The 21,987-nt window shown below is 48.3% G+C and overlaps 1 protein-coding gene across 1 annotated transcript in view; it reads left to right on the top strand.

Annotated features, from left to right (window-relative positions):
* Positions 1-16,740, top strand: part of Lck (LCK proto-oncogene, Src family tyrosine kinase) — a 28,905-nt gene extending 12,165 nt beyond the window's left edge. The window contains exons 2-13 of the mRNA XM_051172055.1: positions 5,622-5,732; positions 6,057-6,138; positions 6,278-6,368; positions 6,662-6,760; positions 7,028-7,131; positions 7,345-7,494; positions 7,658-7,810; positions 7,965-8,144; positions 13,145-13,221; positions 13,302-13,455; positions 13,536-13,667; positions 16,292-16,740. Of these exons, the coding sequence (XP_051028012.1) occupies positions 5,622-5,732; positions 6,057-6,138; positions 6,278-6,368; positions 6,662-6,760; positions 7,028-7,131; positions 7,345-7,494; positions 7,658-7,810; positions 7,965-8,144; positions 13,145-13,221; positions 13,302-13,455; positions 13,536-13,667; positions 16,292-16,494 (1,536 nt within the window). The 3' untranslated portion in view covers positions 16,495-16,740. The remainder of the gene's footprint in view (positions 1-5,621; positions 5,733-6,056; positions 6,139-6,277; positions 6,369-6,661; positions 6,761-7,027; positions 7,132-7,344; positions 7,495-7,657; positions 7,811-7,964; positions 8,145-13,144; positions 13,222-13,301; positions 13,456-13,535; positions 13,668-16,291) is intronic.
* The last annotated feature ends 5,247 nt before the right edge of the window (positions 16,741-21,987 follow it).

Raw genomic sequence — 21,987 nt, 5'->3', positions numbered from 1 at the left:
TCAGGCTGGCCTCAAACTTCAAGAGCCCAGCTCTCTAAAGTATCTGGGCTAGTATACATGGCTCTCAGCCCTTTTATTTTCTTAAATTTTATTTACTTCTCTCTCTCTCTCTCTCTCTCTCTCTCTCTCTCTCTCTCTCTCTCTCTCTCTCTTTATTTTTTTTTTCAAGACAACATTTCTTTGTGTGACCCTGGCTGTCCTGGAGCTCATTCCATAAACCAGGCTGGCCTTCAAACTCAGAAATATGTTTGCCTCTGCCTCTCATATGCTGGAATATTTTTTTTATTATATTATATTTAATTTTAATTTATGTGCATTGGTGTGAGGGTGTCAGATCTTGGAGTTATAGACAGTTGTGAGCTGCTATGTGGGTGCTGGGAATTGAACCCAGGTCCTTTGGAAAAGCAGACAGTGCTCTTAACCACTGAGCCATCTCTCCAGCCCCCCAAATGCTGGAATTTAAGACATGCACTACCACTGCCTGGTTTTATTTTTTATTTTTTCCTTTTTTTGAGACAGTATTTATATTTTGAGACAGTATGTACATTTTTTTTGTATATATGTCTGTGTACCAATTATTCCTTGTGCCAGAGCAGGGCAGAAAGAGGGTGGATCTCCTGGAACTGGAGTTACAGCTGGTCGTGAACCACTACATAGGTACAAGGAATTAAAATCTTGTCTTCTAGAAAAGCAACAAATGGCCCTAACCACTGAGCCATCTCTCCAGCCCTTAAAAAAAAAACATTTAATTTTACTTTTAGTTCTATGGAGGGAAGGGTGGCATGTGTACACGGCTGCAGAGGCCTGTGCAAGCTGGAGGTCTGGGATATTTCTAGAGCTAGATTACAGGCAGTTGTGAGATGCGCACTGTGGGTGCTGGGAACCAAACTCGGACTCTGTGTACAAAACAGTGCATGCCTTTTAAGCACCGAGCCATCTCTCTTACTCCACATAGGTTCTGTAAGGTAGCTCAGGCTAGCCTCAAACTCTGGGTCTTCCTGCCCCAGCAACCCACCTTTCAATCTTGTTTCATCAGGCCTTAAATCACTCTTCTTCTCTTTGTTTTCTAAAGTTATTTTTATTTTCTGTGTTCTGTGAGCCACTTGTGTGCCTGTGCCCATAGAGGGTGGAAGATGGGGTATTGGATCCCTAGAAGATGGGGTATTGGATGCTTGGATCTGGAGTTAGATGGTTGGGAGCTACCATGTGGCTGCTGGGACTCAAACTCACGTCCTCTGGAGGAGCAACAAGGGCACTTAACCACTGAACCATCTCTCCAGCCCCTGCCTCACTCTTTTTCTGTCTCTTCTTCTTCCTCCTCTTCTTCATTTTGGGTTTTCAAGACAGGGTTTCTCTGTGTAGCCCTGAGTGTCCTGGACTCACTTTGTAGACGAGGCTGGCCTCGAATTCCCAGCGATCCACCTGCCTCTGCCTCCCGAGTGCTGGGATTAAAGGCGTGCACCACCTCTTCTCTTTCTTTCTTTTCTTTTTTCCTGTGAAACACAGTGTTTTTCTCACTATGTAGCCTTGGCTGGCCTGGAACTCACTCGTTAGATCACATTAACCTTGACCTAGTAGAAATTTGCCTGCATCTGCCTCCCAGTGCTGACAGCTGGGATTAAAGACAGGAACCATCAAGCCCAGTCTCTCTTGCCTGTTCCCAATGCCTCCAAAAATGTCAAGGCTGAAAGGCACCTCACTGCTCTAAATGCACACACAGCCCATCTGATGTTAGTGCTCTGGGTACAGCTTAACCAACCTGTGTTTTCCCAGGGCCCATGTAAATCACAAACACGATACTTACTCACCGGCCACTGGGAGCCCCTACCGCTGCTAGCCACCTTCTGGCCATAAGATAGTTGAGCTAGCAGGGCGTGGTGGCGCACAAGCCGGGCGTGGTGGCGCACGCCTTTAATCCCAGCACTCGGGAGGCAGAGGCAGGTGGATCGCTGTGAGTTCGAGGCCAGCCTGGTCTACAAAGTGAGTCCAGGATGACCAAGGCTACACAGAGAAACCCTGTCTCGAAAAACAAAACAAAAAAAAAAAAAAAAAAAAAAAAAAAAAAGGTAGTTGAGCTGATAAGACATCACCTGGAGCCACAGTGAGTCAGTCGGCCTCATGGCCTCCCAACAATGGGTTGGCGGGAGAGCGAATGTGTTTGTGTACTCTTTTCTTCAGTTTCTCTCTTTCTAGTTTCTGAGGCAAGGTCTCTTGTATTTCAAGCTAACCTTGAGCTCTTGACCTTCCTGCCTCCACCCAAGGCCTGGAACTACAGTTATCTACCACCCAGGCTGACTATTGAAGTCTGGGGTATGCTAGAGAAAGCACTACCCACTGAGCTACGTCTGCAGCCCCTCTGAAGTCTCTCGGTTTAGCTTAGCATTCGTGGGTGTAGTATTATTCCTCCATATAGGTACACACTGTTTAAAGTCAAATATATAAGAAGGTGCGCATTGTGAGTTCCGGTACCTGCGAGAGCCTATGAGAGGCTCAGGTGAAAAAAACATGAGCCTGAAGATGATTATTCTCCAGTCTCATTTTCCCATGATTCCATGTAGGGGTGGATAGAACCGAAGGGATGCTGGTGGGTACCTCTCCAAGGCCCAGGAAACTAAGGTGACAGTTAATGTAGCGTGATGAGAAAGGGTTGACAAGCCTCAGTGACAGATGAGGAAAAGTGAGGCTTTCCGGATGGTTTCAACAAAGTCAGGCACGGCAAGACCGTCTTACTGTATTTTGTTTTAGGTTTTTCGTTCTTGGTTTGTTTTGTTTCTGAGAGATGGTTTCATGGAACACAGGTTGGTCTCGAACTCTCTATAGAGTGAGAAATGATCTGGAATTTCTGATCCTCCCGCCTCTGCCTTCCATGTGCCGGCATCACAGAGCTGCAGGATGAGGTCCGGAACACAGCCAATATCGAAGCCTAAGTTGTTCAGATTCCAGAGCCTGCCTTCTGAATTTTGCTAACCAGAAACTGCCCCTGCTCCCACATCCATTTGGACATAGCATAAATGAGCAAGTCCTGGTTTGCTCAACCTCAAATGTGTGGCTTTAGGCGGGCCTCCCTGGGGACTCCCTTTGATCATCTAAAATCAGACGTCAAGCTGTACGACAGTGTGTGCCCCTGCTACCTTAGCAGAAAGACCAATTAAGCACGAGACTTCCAGGCCAGCCTGGGAAACACGGTGAGACCTCGTCTCAAAGATAAACACATAAACAAATGAAATCAGAGGTTAGGGTCGATGATTTCGAAGACCGCTGTAGGCAGAAGACTCTGTGCTTAGCCCAACATCCTGCTGGTAGGTTTTGCAGGCTTCTGTTATGAGAAAGCACATCTTTTTGTTTGTTTGTTTTGTTTTTGTTTTTCTAGACAGAGTTTTGCTGGGTAGCCCTGGTTGTCCTGGACTCACTTTGTAGACCAGGCTGGCCTTTAACACACAGCAATCCACCTGCCTCTGCCTCCCAAGTGCTGGGATTACAGGCATGCACCACCATGCCCAGCTTTTTACAGCTTCTATTCTTGATGCACCCCTGTCCATCAAGGGCAGAGAAGAGGAGCTGGAGAGATGGCTCAGGTGACAATAGTGCTTGTCACTCTATCACTGGACTTGAGCTCCGTTTCTAGAGGTCAAGTTCAGTGGCTCAATCTGTTGTCACTTCAGTTCTAGGGGTCCCAAAGGCATGTGAATACATGCACACATGGAGGGACATACAAATATAAATAAAGATAAAACATTTTTAAAGGAGGAGGGTGATGAAAGAAGCATTAATACTGACACACTGATCATAAGAAAGACACACAGAGCCGGGTGTGGTGGCGCACGCCTTTAATCCCAGCACTCGGGAGGCAGAGGCAGGTGGATCGCTGTGAGTTCGAGGCCAGCCTGGTCTACAAAGTGAGTCCAGGATGGCCAAGGCTACACAGAGAAACCCTGTCTCAAAAAACCAAAAAAAAAGAAAGACACACAGTGCCTGACCCAACAATTGTGGCCTGAGTAAAACACTGTAGAAGCCTGAGAGGCTGGGAGCATGATGTGACTTATGAGTGAAAATTCTCTCAGGTGGAGTTAGCGTTTAGCAGGTGGATAAGAGAGTCACAAACATAGGGGAGGTAAAATGGCGCCTCCAAGGAAGGCACCTGCCACCAAGCCTGACAATCTGAGTTCATCCCCCGAGACCTACACTGTGGAGGGAGAGAACCTTTTCCTGAAAATTGTCCTCTTACCTCCAAACCCTTACTGTAGCACACACACACACACACACACACATACACACACACACACACACACACACACTTAAAAAAATAAGTGGGACAGAGTCATAAACACAAAGGTATGGTCTACAGAAAATAATGGTGGGTCTTTGGAAAAGACAAAATAGCTCAGAGTACAATGTGCAGGTAGCAGGTTGCTGTGTGTGTGTGTGTGTGTGTGTGTGTGTGTGTGTGTGTGTGCGCGCGCGCACAATAGGTTAAATGACTGAGAAGTAGAGTAGGTCTTTCTTGACATCAAACTGGTCCAAAAAAATAAATAAATAAAAAATAGTGTATGGCTTTATTAATCCTAGCACTCAGAGGCAGGCAGATCTCTGCAAGGTCAAGTTTGAGGTCACCCTGGTCTACATAGTGATATCCAGGCCTCAAGGCCATCCAAGGCTACATAGTAAGACTTTATCTAAAAGGAAAAAAAAAAGTTTTTAAATCGTCTCCTTATGGTAAACCATGCTTTGAGACTAGAACTTTCTAAGCAGTTCTGAGGGACAGCGTCTGGGAAGGAGGTACCCAGGGAGTCCAGAGGCTTCAGAGGGAGCCCCCCACCCCCATCCCCACCCCACGCTGACTTGGTTAGAGTGGCTCTGTTTGCTGTATCAATGGGGGGGGGGGGGGCTCCGCTTGACTTCATTTGACAAAAAGTTTCCACCACTAAAAGAAGAAACAGCCAACAGGGCCGGCGGAGGGTGCCTTTCTGCCAGTAAGAAGCAAAAAAACGTGTTAGAAGAAACCCTCTGAAGGAGACTGTGGTGTGAGTAGGGGTGGGGGTGCTGGGGTCAGGCAGAGGCTGAAGGTTGACTCTGAGGAACAGGGACCCCTCGGCTTCACTAGCTAGGCAGGGGCGTTGTAACTAGACGGGACACGCACCGTCCGTGGTGACAAAGGATGGAAGGAAGACCTAGGTTCCCCCCCCCCACAGGGCTTGGCAAAGCGTGTAGTGTGATATCTCCCAGGTACTCCCCCAAAGTAGTAGAGTAGCATGGCTGAGGAGGCAGGAAGTGGGTAAATAGACTAACAAAGGCGCCTGTGGCGGTTTGCCCATCCCAGGTGGGAGGGTGGGGACTAGCCTTGGGGCTCGGGGCCTGCGGACTTCTTTGTTGCTTGAGGGCTCAGAAGGAATCCAGTCAGGAGCTAGAATCCCACATTTCAGCTCTCCAGCGTACCTCAGGGGCCAATGGAGGGCCCCCGAGCTGACTGTCTCAGGTACTTTTTTGTAAATTCCAGGGCAGTACTCTGGGATGTTTGATGTTGGGGGGGCGGGGGGTGGGGGCAGGGGGGCGGGGATGGGGGCAGGGGGGAGGGGAACCGGCCTGGAAGGGGCTCCTTCAGGCCTCTCTCTACATTCCTTTAGGGATCATGGGGCTGTGGCTGCAGCTCGAACCCTGAGGATGACTGGATCGAGAACATTGATGTGTGTGAAAACTGCCATTACCCCATAGTCCCGCTGGACAGCAAGACTACGGTAAGAGGAAGATGGCATTGGGGTGGGAGGAGCTAGGACTAGTGAAGGATTGGGGGTGGGGGAAGGCTGTGTACCCCCCAAAAAATATATTAATATATCACTAAAGGCCCTGGAAATAACAGCACACCCATGCTCCCCGGAGTACAGCAGGGAAGAGACCCCAGAGAGGAACAGACTTTCCTAAGGTCAAGTCCACACAAGGCTGGTGAATTCAGAGAGTGGTCCAGCCAGGCTGGAGCGATGGAGAGAGTGCAGAAGGGAGGGGAGCCAGGATCAGATCCAGTCCTTTTCCTCTGATCCCCAGCATCTTTTCCTACCCCACAGCTGCCCATCCGGAATGGCTCTGAAGTTCGCGACCCGCTGGTCACCTATGAGGGCTCTCTCCCACCAGCCTCTCCACTGCAAGGTGTGAATCGTAAGGCCCGTGCATGCTTGGCTGTTGGTGTCCACACCCTCTCCTCCTACCCTCCACTTTGTCTGAAGCCTGTGCCTCATTGTCCCTGTCAGCCCAGCCTGGCTCTTCTTGACTGTCGCTATCTTTACAGACAACCTGGTTATCGCCCTGCACAGCTATGAGCCCTCCCACGATGGAGACCTTGGCTTTGAGAAGGGTGAACAGCTCCGGATCCTGGAACAGTTGAGTAACCCTCTAACCCACCTTGCCTGCCCCGTGCGGCGTGCGTGCGTGCATGTGTGTCAATCCTCAGCCCTCCTGCACTCCTGACGTGTGTGTGTGTGTGTGTGTGCGCGAATCCTCAGCCCTCCTACACTCCTGAAAGGCTCTGGCCTCAGGTGAAGGGCTTTGGAATCACGTGGAAAGCTCTGGAGTGCTTGAACCAGGGGATGCAGCGGCGTGGCCTGGCCTAACTGGGGACTCTGAGGGGTGTCCAGCGGCTATGAAGGCCCTACTGATGGTTTGTGCGGCACAGGAGCGGTGAGTGGTGGAAGGCTCAGTCTCTGACCACCGGCCAAGAAGGCTTCATCCCCTTCAACTTCGTGGCCAAAGCAAACAGCCTGGAGCCTGAACCGTGAGCAGGGGACCTCTGTGGGTTTGGGCGAGCACATCCGGGGATCTCAGAGTAGGGCATGGTCCTGGGAGTGGGGAGTGTTCGACCACGATGGAGGAAGAATTAGCCAAAGGTGGCCCAAAGGAGGCAGGAGCAGGCCGACCTCTGAGTTCAGAGGCCACCCTGGTCATAGAGGGAGTTGGAGTTCCAGGACAGCCAGGGCAACACAGGGGCGGAGGAAAAAAAGAATCAACCAACAGCCGATAGTCTTGCGTCTGCTTCGCGTAGCTGGTTCTTCAAGAATCTGAGCCGTAAGGACGCAGAGCGGCAGCTTTTGGCTCCGGGGAACACCCACGGATCCTTCCTGATTCGGGAAAGCGAAAGCACAGCAGGTAAACAGGGCCTAGTGGGAGGGGCCTCGGTGTGTGGGCGGGGCTGCGAATTGAGTGCTGTGCGCCTCCCGGTGAGGAGGGGCGGGGGCTGGGGAGCTGTAGAAAGCGGGTTCCCCTGCCTCCTGGTTTACTCAAGGCATTCCCTCTCTTTTTCCTTTTTCTCTTCAACTTGTCCTCTTCTCTTCCCTCCTCTCCTCTCCAATCTTCCCTCAGGATCCTTTTCACTGTCGGTCAGAGACTTCGACCAGAACCAGGGAGAAGTAGTGAAACATTATAAGATCCGTAACCTAGACAACGGTGGCTTCTACATCTCCCCTCGGATTACTTTTCCCGGACTACACGAGCTGGTCCACCATTACACCAGTGAGCTCCAGCAGAATGCTTTCACTGTGTCCATTCTAGCAGCTGTCTCCCCCTCAGTCGGCCTTAGGGACCCCCTTGCGTGGAATGTGGAGAGAGGTAGTGGCCGGAGGTTAGCACTCAAGGTCTCCCGTAATGACTGCCTTATCCCCCTTTGTCCTTGCAGAAGCGTCGGATGGGTTATGCACGAAGCTGAGCCGCCCTTGCCAGACCCAGAAGCCCCAGAAACCTTGGTGGGAGGATGAGTGGGAGGTTCCCAGGGAGACGCTGAAGTTGGTTGAGCGCCTGGGAGCTGGCCAGTTTGGGGAAGTGTGGATGGGTGAGTGTGGTCCTCAAGACCAATGGGAGAGAGGGAGATGTCTCTCTCTGAGTTTGTGAGCATCCTTTCACCCCGGCTTATTCAGGGCAGCTGCCTAGGTCAGGATCATGACCTCTGCAGCTGCTCTCCCCTGCCCCCCGCACCCCACCTACAGGGTACTACAACGGGCACACGAAGGTGGCAGTGAAGAGCCTGAAGCAAGGGAGCATGTCCCCAGATGCCTTCCTAGCTGAAGCTAACCTCATGAAGCAGCTGCAGCACCCGCGGCTGGTCCGGCTCTACGCCGTGGTTACTCAGGAACCCATCTACATCATCACAGAGTACATGGAGAACGGTGGGTGGCCCTGCTGTGTCTGCGGGATTGAGGTCGCTATCCATTGCGCCCGTGGTAGGAATGTGCTTTTTCCTCCCGCCTACTACTGAGGGTTTCTGTGGACGCTTCCCTGGGCCCCTATGGGGCACAGGCTTTGGATGAGCACTCATTCTGAGAGTCCCCGATCTGCAAGGGTTTTTTGTTTTTTGTTTGTTTTTTGTTTTTGTTTTGTTTTGTTTGCCTTCTTCCAATGCCCACCTAGCTGGGCCGGGCATGGTGGCCCACGGCTCTAATCCCAACACTTGGGAAGCAGAGACAGGAGGATTGCTGTGAGTTTGAAGCCAGCCTGGTCTACAACGTGAGTCCAGGACAGCATGGGCTAAACAGAGAAACCCTGTCTCGAAAAACAAAACAAACACACAAAAAGCCAATGCCTGCCAAGATCTCAGAATGCTTGATCCAAGAAATAGAAGAGAGTGTGGGATACCCTGGAACTTGAGTTACAGACAGTTTGTTTTTGTTTTGGTTTTGGTTTTTCGAGACAGGGTTTCTCTATGTAACCTTGCCTGTCCTGGACTCCTTTTGTAGGCCAGGCTGGCCTCGAACTCACAACGATCCGCCTGCCTCTGTCTCCCAAGTGTCTTTCTTTTTCTTTTTCTTTCTTTATTTTTTGGTGTTTCAAGACAGGGTTCCTCTGTATAAACTTGGCTGTCCTGGACTCACTTTATAGACCAGCTGGCTTTGAACTTACAGCAATCCACCTGCCTCTGCCTCCCAAGTTGCTAGGATTACAGGCATGCGCCACCACACCTGGCTGCAAGCCATTATTCCATTATATTTATAAAGGACCCAAGAGGCTACTGCATGGATAGAGTTGTGGCTTTGTAACTGTATAGCACTGGGCTGATCACATCACTTCTTTCTGCACCGAGCAGCTCTTTTTGATCTGTACAGTAGTGGTTTTAGGACCAGCAAGATGGCTCAGCAGGCACACGTGCTTGCTGACAAGCCTGACCACCAGGAGTTCAGTCTCTGCCGTCCACATGGAAAAGGTAAAGCGCTGACTCCTACAATTATCCTCTGGTCTCCCATACATGTACAATGGCACGTGCATGTGCCACCCCCTTTGAATGAATACAGGTAGTTAAAAAAGAGTGGCACAGGGCCGAGTGTGGTGGCGCACGCCTTTAATCCCAGCACTTGGGAGGCAGAGACAGGTGGATCGCTGTGAGTTCGAGGCCAGCCTGGTCTACATAGTGAGTCCAGGACAGCCAAGGCTACACAGAGAGACCCTGTCTCAAAAAACAAAACAAAACAAAACAAAAAAGAGTGGCACTCAAATTGTATCATCCATCACTGCTTCCCTCAGATTTGATGGGGCCCTGAATGTTGACCTGACAGAATTCCAGACCAATTTGGTGCCCTACCCTCGCATCTGCTTCCCTCTGGCCACATATACCCCCTGTCATCTCGGCTGAGAAAGCCTACCATGAGCAGCTTTCTGTAGCAGAGATCACCAGCACCTGCTTTGAGCCAGCCAACCAGGTGGTGAAATGTGACCCTCGCCATGGTAAATACATGGCTTGCTGCCTGCTGTACCGAGTGGTCCCCAAAGATGTCAGTGCTGCCACTGCCACCGTGAAGATCAAGCGTAGTATCCAGTTTGTGGACTGGTGCCCCACTGGCTTCAAGGTTGACACTAATTACGAGCACCCCCCTCTGTGGTGGAGACCTGACCAAGGTCCAGAGAGCTGTGTGCATGCTGAGCAACACCACAGCCATTGCTGAGGCTTGGGCTCGCCTAGATCACAAGTTTGATCTGATGTACGCCAGGTGTGCGTGCCATTGTGCACTGGTATGTGGGTGAGGGCATGGAGGAGGGAGAGTTCTCTGAGGCCTGTGAGGACATGGCTGCCCTAGAGAAGGGTTATGAGGAGATTGGGGTGGATTCTGCTGAAGAAGAGGGGAAGGAGGAAGGAGAGGAATACTAATCTATTTTTTTTTTAAAGGATATATTTATTTTTTATTTATACAGTGTTCTGCCCGCATGCGTACCTGCGCACCAGAAGAGGGCACCAGATCTCACTATAGATGGTTGTGAGCCATCATGTGGTTGCTGGGAATTGAACTCAGGACCTTTGGGTGAACAGACAATGCTCTTAAGCTTTGAGCCATCTCTCCAGCCCCCAGGAATACTAATCTATTCTTAGAGCCCCTGTATCGTGTCAAACTCCCAGGACTTCAGCTTCAACGTGAAGCTGACAGGCATTGATGCTATTAATTGTGCTATTTCATCCTATGATCATGTTTTCCTCATGTGTGCCTGTAAGGGTTTCCCCATTATATCTCAAAGTAAAAGCTTTACAGGGGGCAGTGGGGGGGGGTGTGGGGGGGGTGGGAGGAAGTTGGGGGTGGGGCAGGGGGGGGGGGTGGGGGATAGTGGAACTGATGAGAGAGCAACTTCCTCATACGGTCTCTCTGAGGTTGGAAGACAGCAGTACCTGTCCTGCTTTGGTTTTCTGTGGTTCCGGTGTTTGGAGTGCGAAATCTGTTCATCTTTCAGGAAGTAGAAAGAAACTATTCATTGGCTAATGAGTTCTGGAAATGGGAAATAGGTTTCTTTTTCCTTTTCTTCCTCTTCTTCCTCTTCCTCCTCCTTCTCCTCCTTCTCTCCCTTCTTCTTCTCCCCAAGACAGGGTTTCTATTCTGGACTCGCTGCATAGACCAGGTTGGCCACAAATTCACAGAGATCCGCCTGCCTCTTCCTCCCCCAGTGCTGGAATTACAGATATGTGCTACCGCTCCCGGTGGCTTGTTTTATTTTTTATTTTTTGTTTTTTTGTTTTGTTTGTTTGTTTGTTTGTTTGTTTCGGGACAGGGTTTCTCTGTGTAGCCTTAGCTGTCCTGGACTCACTTTGTAGACCAGGCTGGCCTCGAACTCACAGCGATCTGCCTGCCTCTGCCTCCCGAGTGGTGGGATTAAAGGCGTGCGCCACCACACCCGGCCTTTGTTTTATATTTATTTATTTTTGTTTTATCTTGCTTTTGTGGGTTTTTTGTTTTGTTTTTGTTTTTGGAGACAGGGTTTCTCTATGTAGCCTTGGCTGTCCTGGAACTCACATTGTAGACCAGGTTGGCCTCAACCTCAGAGATCTGCCTGCCTCTGCCTTCCAAGTGCTGGGACTAATGCCAGTCAGTAGTTTCTTTTTTTGTGTGTGTGTGTGTGGTGTGTGTGTGTGTGTGTACATGTATTCAGGTACCTGAGGAGGCCTGAAGGGAGCATAACAGACCCTGGCACTGTAGTTACAAGTGGTAACAGTAGCTACCGGAAATGGGTTCTGAGAACCCAACTTGTATTCTCTATAAAAGCAAGTGTTCTTAAGACCATGAGCCCACTCTCCAGGGCCAGGATTGTCATTCTTGTACATGCTTTTTTGTTTTGCTTGTATTGTTTTGTTTTTCGAGACAGGGTGTCTCTGGGTAGCCTTGACTGTCCTGGACTCACCTTTGTAGACCAGGCTGGCCTCGAACTCACAGCGATCCACCTGCCTCTGCCTCCCAAGTGCTGGGATTAAAGGTGTGCACCACCATTGCCTGACCACATGGTTTTATTTTTATTAATATACACTTGGTCAGTTTACCTTTTAATTAATTAATTAATTTATTTATTTATTTTGGTGTTGAGCTCCGTTCATTTTTAGCCTTGCAGTTTGTCACAAACAGCTTTGTGGATTTTTTGTTTTGTTTTATTTTGTTTTGTTTTGTTTTTGAGACAGAGTTTCTCTAGACAGGGTCTCTCTGTGTAGCCCTGACAGGCTGTCCTGGTGTGGAACTCAGAGAATATCTGCCTCTGCCTCCCAAGTGCTAGGATTAAAATCATGTGCCACAGGCTGGAGAGATGGCTTAGAGGTTAAGAGCACTAACTGTTCTTCCCAGAGATCCTGAGTTCAATTCCCAGAAACCACATGGTGGCTCACAATCATCCATAATGAGAGCTGGTGCCCTCTTCTGGTATGCAAGCATGCATGTAGGCATAACACTGTAATAAATAAATAAATAAATAAACAGATAGATAGATAGATAAAATCGTGTGCCACAACTGCCCTGCTAATGGTGAAAGTATTATGATACCTGGTAGGAAGAGTCTAGAAGAATGGTCCAGCTGGACTGGAAAAGAAAAAGAGAAACTTGGGCAGGAGAGCTAGATGGCTCAGTGGTTAAGAGCAGTGACTGCTTCTCCAAAGGACACGGGTTTAATTCCCAGCACCCATGTGGCAGCTCACAACTGTCTGGCACTCCAAGATCTGACACCCTCACACAAACATACATGCAGACAAAACACCAATGCACATACATTTAAAAATAAATAAATAGGCCAGGTGGCGGTGGCACACTTTAGTCCCAGCACTTGGGAGGCAGAGGCAGGTGGATCTCTGTGAGTTCGAGGCCAGCCTGGTCTACAAAGCGAGTCCAGGACAGCCAAGGCTACACAGAGAAACCCTGTCTCGAAAAACCAAAAATAAATAAGTAAAGAAAGAACCTGGGTGGTGGTTGCACACACCTTTAATCCCAGCACTTGGGAGGCAGGGGCAGGCAGATTACTGAGTTCGAGGCCAGCCTGGTCTACAAAGTGAGTCCAGAACAGCCAGGGCTACACAGAGAAACCCTGTCTCGAAAAACAAACAAACAAAAAATAAAATAAAATAAAAGAGAGAGAGAGAGAGACACTTTTAGGAGACAAGAGATAAGAGAAAAGACTTTGAAGGGAGAGTCGAACTATCTGTGGGAAGAATCTAAGGACTATGTGTGACAGAGTGAAATAGACAGGTCTATGGGGAGAAGACACAGGCATGGATAAGGCCTTGCTGCATGCCGAGCATCCCACCCTCACCCTCAAGCACACATACGTTTCTTTCAATCCCTATTCGTCCTTGCTACTGCCAGGCACTGCTTCCAGGTTCCTGGTGGGGCAGAAGGGTCTAGGAGCAGTTTAGGTCAACAATTCTCGCTGTTACACACAGGGAGCCTAGTAGATTTCCTGAAGACACCCTCCGGCATCAAGTTGAATGTCAACAAACTTTTGGACATGGCAGCTCAGGTAAGGAGGAGACTGTTAAAGGGCCGGGTAAGGCCAAGGGTCAGTGTGGTAAAGACCCCTGACCTATCCCTGGCCTGCAGATTGCCGAGGGCATGGCATTCATCGAAGACCAGAATTACATCCATCGTGACTTGCGGGCTGCCAACATCCTGGTGTCTGACACGCTGAGCTGCAAGATTGCAGACTTTGGCCTGGCGCGCCTCATTGAAGACAATGAGTACACAGCCAGGGAGGGTAGGTGTGGGCTAGAGAGGAGGTTCAGGGCCTGCCGTGCAGCCAGCCCGCACCAGTGAACTGACTTCGCTTCCCTCTAGGGGCCAAATTTCCCATTAAGTGGACGGCTCCAGAAGCCATTAACTATGGGACCTTCACCATCAAGTCCGATGTGTGGTCTTTTGGGATCCTGCTGACAGAGATTGTCACCCACGGTCGCATCCCTTACCCAGGTGAGGACCAAGGGAAGTGACTCCAAAGGGCTACAGGGAAGGGCAGCCGTTCCATGGCTTCTCGCTCACCTCTTCTCGTCCCTCCACTTGGGCTCATGACTCCAATGTCCTGTAGCAGATGCTTTGTTTCCCAGCTGTCTTGCATCTCTGTCTCTGAGTCCTCACCTCCCCGGTGCTTGCTTACTTCTGGCACAGGCTGCTTAGTATGACAGAGGTGGGTCTGGCACACATAGTAAAACCTTCCTTTTTGCCGGGCGTGGTGGGGCACGCCTTTAATCCCAGGCCTTGGGAGGCAGAGGCAGGTAGATTGATGTGAGTTCGAGTCCAGTACAGCCAAGGCTACACAAAGAAACCTGTCTCACAAAACAAAACCAAAAACCTTCCTTTTTGTGTGAGTGCGGTTTTTCATAGACTGGGCTGGCTTCGAATTCAGAGATGCACCTGCCTCTGCCTACTGAATGCCAGGATTAAATGTGTGTGCCACCCCCCCCCCACCCCCCAACCCACCCCTACACCCTCCTCTGTTTCTTTTTCTTTTTTTTAAATTTATTCTTATTTTATTTATTTTATGTATATGCATGTACACCTGAATGCCAGAAGAGGGCACTAGAGGGTATAGATGGTTGAGGGTTTTTTTTATTGTTGGTTTTTTGTTTTTGAGACAGGGTATAGGTGGTTGTGAGCCACCATGTAGTTGCTGGGAATTGAACTCAGGACCTCTGGAAGAGCAGGCAATGCTCTTAACCACTGAGCCACCTCTCCAGCCCGGCCCTTTTAAGTGTGAGGTCATACTTGGCCATACTAGGACATTACTAATCATTACATTGGTTAAGTTATGCCATTCTTCTCAGCCTCAGTTTCCCGATATGTAAAACAAGAGACTTTGAGAAATACTCTGACCCCGGGAGCTGCTCACCAAGCACTGGTCCTTTCTCATTCAAACTTCACAGCTAACTACGGGAGAAAATATAGCAGGGCACGGTGGTGCATGCCTGTAGTCCCAGCATTCAGGGAGGCAGAGATGGGCAGATATCTGTGAGTTTGAGGCCAGCCTGGTCTACAAAATGAGTCCAGGACAGCCAGGGCTACACAGAGAAACCTGTCTCGGAAAACCAAAAACCCAAGTCTCACAAAAATAAATAAATAAATTAATTAATTAAAAAGAGACACACACACACACACACACACACACACACACAGAGAGAGAGAGAGAGAGAGAGAGAGAGAGAGAGAGAATAAAAACACGTAGACACACCCTCCTTCTAGAAAAGGCCCTTACCCTATATTCAGCCATGATGGGTGGGACTCTATCAAAAGTTTATTTTTTCAGTCATTAGTTTTTTTGTTTTTGTTTTGAGACAATGTCTCATGTAGTACAGCATGACCCCTAACTCTGAGTCTGAAGATGCCCCTGAGCTCCTGGCATTCCTGCTGCTACCTCACTGCGCGTTGCCGGGGTTACCTAAGGGCCTGGTTTTGGAGCGCCTGGAGATTAAACCCAGGTCCTGTGCATGCGAAGCTAGCACACTGCCACTGAGTTCTACTTCTAGGCCTAGGGGTGGAATTTTTCTAGAAGAAATTTGACAACCTTTGGGGGGAAAAAATGGCACAGAAAAGAGTAGGGAGGTTAGGAGCACATAGGCCAGATTAGCAGAAACTTCTCACAGGCCCAGGGCTGGGGGAGCTGAAATTTGACCCCAGGAATGTAGACCACTGTGAGCCCTGTTAGATGGCTCTAACCGGTAGAGGCTAAAAGATCTCCCAGCTCTGGGCTTGTGCTATGTCAGCCCAGTATCTGTCTCCTGTGCCTAGTTCCAAAGCTAGAGATATCTCCACACTGCCCTGGCTGTGGACTCTCATCCTGTCCTGAGCCCTGACTACCACACTCTTGCCACCAAATAACAATCCCAGCATTTGGGAAGCAGAAGCAGGCAGATTTCTATGAGTTCAAGGCCAGCCTGGTCTACAAAGTGAGTCTAGGACAGCCAAGGCTGCAGACAGAAACCCTGTCTCGAAAAACAAAAATAAATAAATAAACAAATAAATAAATAAAAAGAACACCTCCTAGTCAGGCATTGTGTTGTCTTGTATGCACTGAATCGTTCAGGCAACTTTATAACTCAGAGAGGAGGCATGACAATGTTCTCTGTGTTCTAGCAGAGGGAGCTGAGGTTCAAGGTGGCTCCAGGTCCTGCAGCTAACTTGTATGTTGCTGAGTGGTTACCTGAGTCAGCGCCATCAAGCGTTGGAACCAACAGCTACATTCAGCAGCAACTTGTAGTGTGCTCTACCACAGTGAAAGCTAGGACTACCTTGGATTGGTAGTTAAGTATTCTGAACATCACCTGTGTTGGTCAGCTTCCTCTTACTGAAAACAAAAACATCCTGGCGTTGTTATCTGCTGGGCGTGGTGATGCACGCCTTTAATCCCAGCACTCAGGAGACTAACACAGAGAAACCCTGTCTCAAAAAAAAAAAAAAAAAAAAAGAAAGAAAGAAAGAAAGAAAAAAGATAGATAAATGGATAGGAAAAAAGGAGAGAAATCCAACTAAGCATCAGCCTTGCGTTGAGGTTTCCGTAGCTTAAAGGCCTGAAGTTCTTCTTTCTTCCCCAACCCTTTCAGGGATGACCAACCCCGAAGTGATTCAGAACCTGGAGCGAGGCTACCGCATGGTGCGGCCTGACAACTGTCCAGAGGAGCTGTACAACCTCATGATGCTATGCTGGAAGGAGCGGCCAGAGGAGCGGCCCACGTTTGACTACTTGCGAAGTGTCCTGGATGACTTCTTCACGGCCACAGAGGGCCAGTACCAGCCGCAGCCCTGACAGGCCTCGAGGTCCTGAGACCCTTTCCCATCCCGTTGTCCTGGCTGGGGCAGGTGAGGTCCTTGTGCCGTATCCATGTGGCCTGTGCACACATGGACTCTCACTCCGCATGTGAAGCCCTGTGCTTGTGCCACACGTAATACAGTTTTGGCCTTGTACACACGTCTGTAGTTGTGTGGGCTCTAGACATGTGTCTTATTCCCATGGAACATGTGAGCCTACGTCTTGGATACCACCTGAGGTATTTTCCCCCGGACCCTTCCATTTCCTGAAAGCACAGGAGAGGACCTCTGATCGATTGTGTCTCTCTGTCTACCACTTCCGCTCCTGACGGCCTCCAGTCTAAGGTCTCTGTGTGTTCTCCCTTGGTGCCGAGCATACACCAAGTGCTCAATAAATGTCTGTTGATTAAGGTTGTATACTTTTCTACTCAACACTTTATTTCTTTATGGGGGTGGGGGAGAGTCAGATGAAGGAAACTGGGGAAGAGCCATTATCGTGTGCAATTTACGGCGTGAAACGCTGGTGATGGAGTGTCAGTCCACCTGGGAGACTAGATCTGCTTCAAAACTCTAGGTCGGGGGCTGGAGAGATGGCTCAGAGGTTAAGAGCACTGTCTGCTCTTCTAGAGGTCCTGAGTTCAATTCCCAGCAACCACATGGTGGCTCACAACCATCTATAGTGTGATCTGATGCCCTCTTCTGGCCGGTAGGTGTACATGTAGGCAGGCACTGTGTCTGTAATAATAAATAAATAAATCTTTAAAAAAAAAAAAAAAAGGCAAAAAAAAAAAAAAAAACAACAACTCTAGGTCTGGGCTGGGTGGTGGTGCTGGTGCACCCTTTTAATTCCAGAGCTCTGGAGGCAGAGGTGGGAGGATCTCTGTGGGTTCCAGGCAGAGAAACTGTCTCAGAAACCAAACCAACCAACCAACCAACAAACAAACCCAGACACAAAAAGTTGTGGACTGGCCTGGAGAGATGGCTCAGAGGTTAAGAGCATTATCTGCTCCTACAGAGGTCCTGAGTTCAATTCCCAGCAACCACATGGTGACTCACAACCATCTGTAATGTGATCTGATGCCCTCTTCTGGTGTGCAGGGTACATGCAGATAAAATGCTGTATACATAATAATAAATTAAAAAAAAAAAAAAAAAAAAAAGAATCTAGGGCAGCAAAGGCTACACAGAGAAACCCTGACTCGGGGAGCGGGAAAAAAAAAAAAAAAAAAAAGGCTAGAAGGAGGTTAGATCATAGATGGCTTCCTGTGGTGTGAATCAGCTTATATCCTATCTAGAACTTTCCCTAAACTGCTCCTAGCATGTAGCAGCCCCAAGGTAAAATGGTAAACAGGGTTTGCTTGTTTCCTAGATTATGGCCTTCTGTCCTATCTACCTTCTGCTACTGTCTGAGCTAAGAGACCCCTCTCTTCCAGACCCAGGCACCTGTCACCTTTAAAGCCTCTATGTGGGAGGAGTCTCCTTTCTTCTGTTGGTTGCCAGAAGATCTCTTATCCTAATTTCCCTGAGGCAGGAGTGGCCAGTATTCCTAAGGTGTATTTCATCTGAAAAACAAACAAAACAAGATGGAAACTGGATCAGCCTGATTTGGGGTCAGAGTTGGGATAAGTGGATGTCTGACATTTTTCCAACCATGTTGATGCCGGGGGCCAAAGGAAGAGTTCTAGAGACCGCTTCAAATGGAGGTGTGAGCTTTGTGACCTCTCTCTCTCTCTCTCTCTCTCTCTCTCTCTCTCTCTCTCTCTGAAATAAGTTATTATATAACCCTAGCTAGCTGGCCCTTTAACTCACAGAGATCTGACTACATCCTGAATGCTTAATGTATGTGCCCCTATGCCTGGCATCTGATACTTTTTTGTTTTGTTTTTCGAGACAGGGTTTCTCTGTGTAGCCTTGGCTGTCCGGGACTCCTTTTGTAGACCAGGCTGGTCTCGAACTCACAGTGATGTGCCTGCCTCTGCCTCCAGAGTGCTGGGATTAAAGGCGTGCGCCACGATGCCCGGTGGCATCTGTTACATTAAAAAAATAAATAAAAACCTTTATTTGTGTGTGTGTGTGTGTGTGTGTGTGTGTGTGTGTGTGTGTGTGTGTGTACGTACATACATGTGTGGCTGTGACTGTCATGGTGTACCTGTGGAGACAGAGGGCAACCTTAGGATTTGGTTCTCCCTACCATGTGGGACTCGGGGCAGCAGACTCAGGTCCTCAGGTATAGTGGGAAATGTAGTAAGGCTGTTATATCTGGCATAAACATCAGAATGAAGTAAATCTCCCACTACCCTCAGGTTTAGCAGCAAGTACCTCTGCCTCCTGACTCTCCGGCCCAGGCCAACATTCCTCACCTGTCTAAGGCCTCTGTACTTGATGCCTCCCAAGAGACAATTGTGAGCGTGTTTATAGTCCATCTTCCCTTTTATATAAGGCCGACAGTCTTTTTCCTGTTTTACAGCTATTCGTTTGAAGGGTCATATTTAATCAAGGTGTGGTGGCTCCTGCCTGTGTTCCCAGCATTCCAAGGGTAAGGCAGGAAGATCAACACGAATCTGAGGTCATGCTGGGCCACATAGTGAATTCCAGGACATAGAGTAAGATTCTGTTTCAAAACCAAAACTAAGTAAAAGGCTGTGTTTGTCTTCAGATATACATTCCTCCCCCCCCCCCCCAACCCTCCCCTCCCAGTTTTTCCAGACGGTTTCTCTGTGTAATAGCCCTGGCTGTCCTGGACTCATTTTATAGAGCAGGCTGAACTCCAACTTACAGAGATCTGCCTGTCTCTGCCCCCAGAGTGCTGGGATTACCAGTGTGCACCACCACATGCAGAAACTTTTATTTTTTTCATGATAGGGTTTATCTGTATAGTCCTGGGTGTTCTGGAAGTTCACTCTGAAGACCAGCTTGGCCTCGAATACACAGATATCTGCTTGCTTCTGCCTCCCTCCTACGTGCAAGAATTAAAGGTGTGCACCACCATCACCAGTAGACCAGACTGGCTTTGAACTCATAAAGATCCACCTGCCTCTGCCTCCCTACTGCTGGGATTAAAGGCTTGAGTCACCACAATATATATATATTATTTGTTGTTTGGTTACTTGTTCTTTTGAGACAGTCTCTCTGTGTAGCCTGGGCTGGCCTTGAACCTCAGATAGGCTTTAATTAACCTCCAAGATATTTGCAGATACTGGAAATGTTCATTTAACAAGTAATTATTGGTATTTACTCTTCCCGGCATGTTTCTAGCCATCCCTAGATTTTATGATAGATAAATTCTACACAGAAGCCAAGTGGGCTGGCAAGCCTGTGATCCCATGTGGCAGCACACCATAATCTATTGGGGAGTAGAAGCCAGATGGTCATCCTCAGTTACAAAGTGAATTATGGACTACAAGACCCATCTAAAGTCTCAACACACACACCCACACACACAGCCTTTCACATCTTATATTTTTTAATTTTAATTTAATTTAATTTAATTTTTGAGACAGGGTTTCTCTGTGTGGTCTTGGCTGTCCTGGACTCACTTTGTAGACCAGGCTGGCCTTGAATTCACAATGATCCACCTGCCTCTGCCTCTGGAGTGCTGAGATTAAAGGCGTGCGCCACCACGCCCAGCTAAAGTGCTTAATTTTAATAAGAGAATATATAAAAAGATATAGTTTAATCGGTGTATATTAGGAGAACAATGAGAGATGGTCATGTTTGGGGCAGAGTTACAAATTCTTCACATTTTAAATTACATTTTATATATTTATTAGTGTGTGTGCCACAGCTCTCAGAAGTTGCTCTTGTCTCTTTCCCACCTGGGCCCTGAGGATCAAATGTAGGTATCTGCCTTGACAATAGGCAAATCTTTGCTTAGTAATCCATCACACTGGCTTGAGAGTTACAATTTTATTTTATTTTACTTTTTTGAAACTGTCCTGGACTCAATTTTTGGTTTTTCAAGACAGGGTTTCTCTGTGTAATATCCCTGGCTGTCTTGGAACTCTCTTTGTAGACCAGGCTGGACTTGAAATCACAGTGAACTGGCTGCCTCTGCCTCCATAGTGCTCGGATTAAAGGCATGTGCCACCACACCCATTGAAGTTTTATTTTTTTTAAAGATTTATTTATTTATTATTTATACACATTTGTGTCTGCAAGCCAGAAGAGGGCACCAGATCTCACTATAGATGGTTGTGAGCTGCCATGTGGTTGGTGGGAATTGAACTCAGGACGTTTGGAAGAACAGACAGTGCTCTTAACCTCTGAACCATCTCTCCAGCCCCTGGAGTTTAAGTTTTAAAATTATGACTTTAAACCGGGCAGTAGTGGCACACGCCTTTAATCCCAGCACTTGGGAGGCAGAGGCAGGTAGATTGCTGTGAGTTCGAGGCCAGCCTGGTCTACAAAGTGAGTCCAGGACAGCCAAGACTACACAGAGAGACCCTGTCTCAAAAAAAAAAAATATTCTGACTTTAACCGGGCACAATGGAGCATGCCTATAATTTCAGCACTGGGGAGACAGAGGCAGGTGGATCACTGTGAGTTCAAGGCCAGCCTGGTCTACAAGTGAGTCCAGGACAGCTAAGGCTACACAGAGAAACTCTGTCTTGAAAAACAAAAACAAAACAAAACAACCAAACAAAAAACAGTAACCCAAACTTCCTGAGCTGGGGAGATGGCTCAGTAGTTCAGAATACTGGCTGTTCTTTCACATGAGATCTAGTGCCCTCTTCTGGTGCACAAGCACACATGCAGGCAGAATACCGTATTAATAAATAAACAAATGTTTAATAAGTAAAGAATTTATAAATCAATAATAAATCATAAATAAATAGTTTATAAATAAAAAAATATTTGCTTATTTATTTATTTTGGTTTTTCAAGACAGGGTCTCTCAGTGTAGCCTTCCTTGTCTGTCCTGGACTCACTCTGTAGACCAGGCTGGCCTTGAGCTCACATTGATCCACCTGCCTCTGCCTCCCGAGTGCTGTCATTAAAGGCGTGTGCCACTATGCCCTTATCTCTTAGAGACCCAACTGTCTCTCAAGCAATGAGATTAAAGGCATGCACCCTCACACCAGGCCCATCCCAGCTCTTGAAAGGATCCCTTGAATTTAAGATTTCAAATCCAGGCTGGGTTGTGGTACATTTTTTTTTTTTTTTAACTTTATATGTCTGAGTGTTTTGTTCCTATATATGCTCTGAGTGCCATGTGTGAGTCTGGTGCCTACAGAGTTGAGAAGAGGGCTTCAGATCCCCTGGAACTAGGGTTAGAGATAGTTGTAAGTCACCATGTGAGCCGGGCATGGTGGCTCATGCCTGTAATCCCAGCACTCGGGAGGCAGAGGAGGCAGGGGGATTGCTGCCAGTTCGAGGCCAGCCTGCTCTACAAAGCAAGTGTAGGACAGCCAAGGCTACACAGAGAGACCCTGTCTCGGAAAAAACCAAAACAAAAAACAAAAAAAAAAGCCACCATGTTGGTGGTGGGACT

Source organism: Acomys russatus, chromosome 29 (genome assembly GCF_903995435.1).
Source record: "Acomys russatus chromosome 29, mAcoRus1.1, whole genome shotgun sequence".
Classification (NCBI taxonomy): Eukaryota; Metazoa; Chordata; class Mammalia; order Rodentia; family Muridae; genus Acomys; species Acomys russatus.
This window is presented reverse-complemented; position numbering and strand designations above follow the sequence as displayed.